The sequence below is a fragment of the Sinocyclocheilus grahami genome, unplaced genomic scaffold (genome assembly GCF_001515645.1).
Source record: "Sinocyclocheilus grahami isolate Dianchi unplaced genomic scaffold, SAMN03320097.WGS_v1.1 scaffold1170.1, whole genome shotgun sequence".
NCBI classification, from domain to species: domain Eukaryota; kingdom Metazoa; phylum Chordata; class Actinopteri; order Cypriniformes; family Cyprinidae; genus Sinocyclocheilus; species Sinocyclocheilus grahami.
Window position 1 is genome coordinate 230,241 of NW_015506349.1, and position 2,588 is coordinate 232,828.

Below are 2,588 nucleotides of genomic sequence, written 5' to 3' on the forward strand. Positions count from 1 at the left end.
GGTCCAACGGCTGACAAGCGTAAGATGGGCGTTAGACTTTGCTCATCTAACCTATAATTAACATGCAAATGAACACAGCAGATCAAATCACGTCTGTGCATTAGCTTTGCTCGTGTGATCTCTGATGGCAGTAATTTGGGTCTTCAAAGTCAGTCAGAGCGGTGCGCTGTGATTCTCATCAGACACAGGGCTCTTTTAAATGCTAATCTGAGTGCAGTTTAGCAGCGAGCATACTGGGTCTCTATGGCAGCACTAGAGAGTGTGGTGGAGGGCAAGGCCTCCTCTCATTCATTTTTAAAACACTCGAGTCCCTTTTTATAATAAATGACTGGAGTCAGTCCAGTAGAACTGAGCACTTCCCTGAGCCAGTGATTAACAACATACAGTGGGGTCTAAATATCTCAGACCACTAGTGAAAAGCCTTCATTTTGCTTTTTTCTAAATGGATAAATTGTTTTTTTTATTACAAATGATTGGCTTAACAATTAGAGTGGAAATCTCAATTTAAAAATCGACAAACAAAATATTTGTTTCGTTTTAATGACAGCAGCGCTCAAACTACATGGAATCATCCCGTTTGTGCAAAACCTGAAGATTATGTTTTTCAGAATGGGATATTAATTATTATCATAACGATCACAGATTTGCTTGAGTACATTTCATTAGTGATCTAGAAATAGATCAATACAATGATCAAATACATTGTAATGGTCCCAAGATTTTCATTGTGGTCTAAGACATCTTGAAATATATACACTAGCATTCAAAAGTTTGGGGTCAGTCACTTCTGCTCACCAAGGCTGCATTTATTTACTAAACAAATATTAATTTATAAACTAGATTGGAGAGTTTGTAGACAAACTTTAATTTATAAATAATAATTAAAAATTATTACAATTTAAAATAACAGTTTTATATTTTTATTTATTTTAAATGTAATGGGATTTTCTTCTGCTAATAAATATTTATTATTAACTTAAACAGTTCCAAGTTAATATTTGTGTGGAAATACATTTTTTTCAGGATTTCTGATGAATAGAAAGTTCAAAAGAACAGCATTTATTTCAAATAGACATCTTTTTACATGTCACTTTTGATCAATTTGCTGAATATAAGCAGTCTTTTCTTTAAAAAAAAAATACTGACCACACAATTTTGAACAATGATGCATAAATATATATATTTTTTTCCATTTATAATATTTAGATCTCATTTTATATTGCATTCACGAATCAATGTCATTGTGTGACAATATACAATGGCCTTTTACCAGGCATTCAAGATGACGTGTCTGTTCAGTGTTCTGGTCTCTAAAAATAGGACTGACATGCGAATACGCTGGGTCGAGTTTCCACATATTCAGAAATGTGTCCTTTAAACAGGCTGAATCCATTTTGTTCATGTTTCCCTTTGATATCAAATCCCAGTGATATCTGGTGTATGTCAAGAGATTTTAAAGTTGCTGACAATTACAGTAAGAATCAAGCAACAGGAAGACCTACAAACGCTTCGGCACGTTCTGCGTCAGCAATTCATGTGTAACAAGGTTTCAAAACAAAACCCAGACAGCTCCGCTCGACAGTCGCCAGACCCCTGTAACATTAGCACATCTGTCTGCGTTTTGGGTGACACGGCCTCTTAGCAACAGAGACTGTCACAATACTACAGGTCTTGTTATTGACGGAGTGCAGCGTGTGAGCTTTTCCCAACAGGGCTGTGTTTTGATGACATCCCCGAGTGCATTTCCAGGACTGACTTCAGTTGATGAGAAGGGAAAAGGCAGCCTGTGTCTGCTCTCAGATATCACTCCAGAGCACAGCTCGACAGCTCTTGTCCACACTTACCACATATTCACCCGACAACGACCAGGCCACAGCGCTTATTGATGCTCTGCAAAAAGAAATTTCATCTTAGAATTCAATTTAAAGACGAAATTAAAGAGCTAATTCACAGCATCCCACCCCCCAAAAAATTAAAAAGTGGAATTATTGACTCTAAAACCATAACCCTAATCCATACAACTAATATGCTGTATTCCAATTATTCTAAAGCCATATTAAAAACTAAGATGTAGCGTTGTGTAAAAAACAGACATGAAATAGAAGTCAATTTTTGCTGAAACTCTTTCATGCAGAACTTAGGATTCATTTATAGGCATAATGACAAATTTTGATATAACGGCTGATTGTACATTGTCCCTCATTTGAGAAGGACTTGCAGTAAATAAATCAGAAAAAAGTCAATAATCAACCTGGGGTGCCGTTCCAGAGCAAAGCTAAATTTCATGGGCAAAAATAAATAAATAAATAAATTCTACCAAGCAGCTATCTGTTGGCCAGAACAGTGAATTCACATTACAAACTTGAACATGAGCCTCATTACAAACTTTTTGCCCTCACGCAAAACTTACAATTCCTGTTGAAATGACTGGAATTTGTCTGTGAAAATTCAAATTACCAACCCTCTACGGGCACCTTGGCAATAAAATCGCCATTGGCTAGTAAATTTTTTAGTTTACTCCCCAGACTAATATTAAATATTTTATATACTATTTTATATATATATATATATATATATATATATATATA

General features: G+C 35.4%; 1 protein-coding gene across 1 annotated transcript in view; it reads right to left on the reverse strand.

Moving 5' to 3' along the window:
* Positions 1-1,257: 1,257 nt before the first annotated feature.
* The window catches only part of LOC107567569 (autophagy-related protein 16-2-like), a 30,404-nt gene continuing 29,073 nt past the window's right edge, over positions 1,258-2,588 (reverse strand). The window contains exon 15 of the mRNA XM_016253259.1: positions 1,258-1,890. Within this exon, the coding sequence (XP_016108745.1) occupies positions 1,797-1,890 (94 nt within the window). The 3' untranslated portion in view covers positions 1,258-1,796. The remainder of the gene's footprint in view (positions 1,891-2,588) is intronic.